Source organism: Tuber melanosporum, assembly GCF_000151645.1.
Source record: "Tuber melanosporum whole genome shotgun sequence assembly, scaffold_1, strain Mel28".
NCBI classification, from domain to species: Eukaryota; Fungi; Ascomycota; class Pezizomycetes; order Pezizales; family Tuberaceae; genus Tuber; species Tuber melanosporum.
The window spans coordinates 111,023-115,139 of NW_003298755.1; the positions used below are offsets into that span (position 1 = coordinate 111,023).

The 4,117-nt window shown below is 50.7% G+C and overlaps 1 protein-coding gene; it reads right to left on the reverse strand.

Moving 5' to 3' along the window:
• Positions 1–777: 777 nt before the first annotated feature.
• Positions 778–3,181, reverse strand: GSTUM_00003816001 (uncharacterized protein; the record flags this gene model as incomplete). XM_002835028.2 has 2 exons in its annotated part: positions 778–3,011; positions 3,089–3,181. The coding sequence occupies 2 exons, from the start codon at positions 3,179–3,181 to the stop codon at positions 1,815–1,817; spliced, it is 1,290 nt and encodes a 429-aa protein (XP_002835074.1). The 3' UTR covers positions 778–1,814.
• Positions 3,182–4,117: the final 936 nt, after the last annotated feature.

The following is a 4,117-nucleotide window of genomic DNA, read 5'->3' on the forward strand; positions in this document are numbered from 1 at the left end:
ATTTCATAGCACATCCCAAAGCTCAGGAATACCTCGTATCCGTCTGCCACCTTAGCGTATACTTGACCAGCGGCCCATAGGAGAAATCCACACGAAGAAGCGACCGCCCACAAGTTTCCATGTCACTCAGTATACCAGAAAAGAAGGACCGCGCCGGCAACACGGATTGATCATCGGGAGCATTTCACCACGACCGAAGGATCCCCCAACGCCCAGATATTTCAGACAATCATGGTATCATAATCCGTATTTTTGCGGGTTCGAACTGACCACACCCCGTGAAGCTCATACCATACCAACCAAAATCTTTCGTCTCCAGTTCGCGATACACCCCCAGTTAATTCCCCTCATGTAACGGCGCGGTGTGAATCGATGTATAAATCTCTACTACCGTCTAGGCAGTGCAGTAATAGCATATGCTTTTTTTTTTTACTAGGTATGTAGGGTACTGTACCGCTTGCGGCCATTTCTTCTTTCTTCTCAATTTGGCTGCTTGGTCGTTCGCTTGCTGGTCGCTTGGAGCTTATTTAAGCAGGCAGGGTTGCGGTGCTTGCTACGTAGCGAATTCTCTTGACGGAGGTGGTGGGTGAGCGGGTGGGCGAGTAGTCTAGGTAGACATGGCCGGTGGCTGGCGTGAAGGATGATGGATCGGACGGATTGGCGGGGATTAGAAATTAGGGACCCCCCCCCCTTTCCCCTTTCGGTTGATTCGAAAGTAAGAGACCGTTCTCTCCGCATGTAGACGTGCGCGCAAAAAACTTGATCTTCCGAGTGATATTTCATGCTCGATATTATTCGTTCAGCTGCCACCATCACACTCTAGTTTGAGAATACCAAACTCTAGCGAGCAACATAATTCAGATATCCGTGCCATCTATCTATATACACGCACACCTCTACACCCATCTCCTGCAACTTACTCTTCCCCCACCCCCTCAATACTCATATCCCTCCCCAGGAGTCCCCTAACACTCAACTCCTCCTTCCTCCACCCCACCTCCCCCTCCTCATGCGCCTTTCTAGCCTCCTCAATCCTCTTCCTAACCTCCTCAATCCGCTTCTTGGCCTTCTCCTCCCCTTCAAACACCTTCTTCATCGCACCTCCGTCTCCCTCCTCCCCATCCACAACACCCTCCATCTTCGCACGCACAACAATCCCCCTCACCCTCCTCTCAATCGCCTCCCTCTCGAATAACTCAGCTTCAAACAGCAAGCGATTAATGGCTCTCCAGTTCTCAAAGCGGAGCTCCCTAACGGCATACCCTGTTGCCGTCCGCGTGAGCGGGTCCTCGCCGGAGGAGACTTTAGATACGGAGTTTGTTAATGCCGCATAGAAGGATTGGAGTTCTGATGGGGGAACGATGTCTGGTGTTGCAAAGTCTATGTCTACGATCCTTTCACGTCGTTTGCTGCCCGGGGCGGTGGTGGAGAAGATAGGGGAGGAGGCAAAGTTGTAGATCCTGCCGGACGAGAAGATGGTGAAGAGGTTTTTTACCTCTGAACGAATTTTTTGGCGTTTAGCTGGGTCGAAGAAGGGGGCCGGTACCGGGGTTGGCTGAGGGGTAGTAGCTCCGGGAGTTGGTTGGGAGTGTGACGGGCCTGCAGTGGAGATAGCGGTGGGAGAAGCGGTGGAAGCATTGCGCATTTGTGATTGCACTTTGTTCATCCTTTCTATGGATTTGCGGTACAATTCGGGTGACATGTCAGACCTGCTGGCTTCTATCTCCTCACGGACGTAGCCTGGCATGTCGAGGTTCAAGCCGCCCTTTTAGCACTATTAGTACATACACACCGTAAGTAAGAGGAGAAAGGGGTCAAGCCTTAATTAGGGCGATGAAGTCTTTAATATCCCACGGTATTTTCAATTCCTCCCGCGCAGCACATAGGTCCTGCCAGCTCCTTTTGAATTGTTCCCGATCCTCCAGTTCTCCAAAGGCGTTGATGACGGTTCTGTAGGTGACCATGTTCGGCACCAAGTTGGCAGCAAGTAGCTCCTTTATACCGCCAAGTACTAGGTCCAGTCTCCGCAACTTCCCGCCCAGCGAGATGATAGTATTAAACGTCCCCTCACTGGGAAAGACCTGCAATTTCCCAAACGCGTATATCAAGTCTCTGATCAATGCCATTGTTGCACCAAACATCTTATCGAATTCTTCCCCTTTACTCTTCGAAGCGTCACTCGGTAGTGATCCAAGGATAGCAAATATGAGAGAATTCAAGTGCTGCGGGAATGGTTTCCCTCCAGCTCCGACGAATGCATATACCAGTCGGATCATAGCCTTCACATCCCGATGCTTCGCCCAAATCTCTTTAAGCAATGGCGTAAGCGTCGCCGGCCTCGGTGGAGTCCCCGCCCGACAAGCCATCAAGAAGACAATATACGCCTCCTTCACCGGCCGCTCGTACAAGAACAGTTCGTATATCCTCGCGGGAGTCAAAGTCGGGTACAGCCTGACGGATATATCAAACCCTTCGTACGCCCCTCTCCAATCACCGTGCAAAATCCTCGCTGTGATAATCCCCTGTAGGAGCATAAGCCTCGTAGCCTTCCCCGTATCCCTCGCAACCTTCGAATCCACCGTCTCAGAGTACCTCTCCAGCGCTTCCGTAAACATTTTCTCCATTTCATCCTGCGCCACGCCCTGATACGTGTAGTTCTCTATGGCAGCGCCGTAGACCCTGGCATCGCAGTGCGTCTCGCCCTGGTCAATCAGCCACTTCCAAAACTCGTTCGCAACATCAAATCGTTCCATGTCTTTCAGGCAGGACATCAAGTGCACGCTGGCGAGCGGATGTCCGGGTATCTCGCCGGATTTCAGGTCGGCGATCAGCTGCTTGATGTGTTTAAAGACTTCTTTTTCGTGAGAGGAGAGTCGATACTCTGTGTGGATCTGGCGGGAGAGATTCGATATGTCGTCCGGGGTCAACACGCCTACATCTCGGAGCGTAGGGTAGGAAGTCATCGCGGAGGAGATCTGAGCGGCGGTTACGTCGCATCGGAAGACAAATAACTGTCTCACGCTTGTTAATACAAGATATCCATTCGCCCCCTCCATCCCATTGGCTCAAGTCAAGCAAACAAACAAACCTCCTGCGAGTAAATAGACCTCAATTCCCCCGCCGACAGCTGAGGTGCAATGGTCTGGTCAAGAGTAGTAGAAGCCCTCCTCCGCGGATTCATAGGAGCATTCCCCCCCCCCTCTTTCCCCCCCCTTCCTTTGCCCTTCCCCTTCACTCTCTTCGCCGAGGCAAAACATCGCACCGGAGTCCTCGTGGTAGCAACCGCGCTTCGTGCCGGAAGCCGAATTCGAACCCGCAGGGCTCGAGAGCATATCGAATTCATCTGTGGTGCTCAAATATCGGTGTGTGTGCGTAGCGGGGGTGGGGGTGGGGGTGGGGTGTTGAGCACTGAGAGGCTCTTCCGTCAATCATGTTCCGGCACTCTTTTTTTTTTTTCACCCTAGTACCTTTGGGTATAGTATGATATCATTGCCGGCAAAAAATGTTTCTGATAAGCCCCCGCCGTCTTGGCAACCCCTGACTGCAGTCACCCATCGATCACTCGAAATCGGTCCATCAGAGTTCTCGATCGGTCCAAGCACGCTGACGAATGCTTTTATTCATCTTCTGTGATATTGGTACAGTATTATACTCTTGTGTTCCATGGGGATTACGGATGGCAATGACGATAATGTGTGCTAACCTGAGCTAAGATTCTGTAAAGTGCCCAATGCAAGAGTAACACATAGTCTAAGCAAGTAAGCAAGTAAGGGTACGACGGGGACTCCCTTGGGATTCCATAATGGTAATACCATCGTTTGCAACTTTTAACCATGCCGGGACATTAACTTTGCACCCTCAGAACAAATGGGATACTTTTTTGATTCACAACCATGGATCATAATGTGTACAGTACCGTACTCGAGTAATTGATAGCCAAAGACATCCCTAAGTATGATAGTCATATATTTCCCGCACATCTTATACCCAAAGCCCGCACATAATTTAACTTTCGCACCAGGTTCAAATATTCGGGTTCATACGGTAAGGTGTGTTGAAGCCCTCTTTTTCTATGGTGATAATTCCTTTGGTGTGTTGCAATCGATGGTATGATATA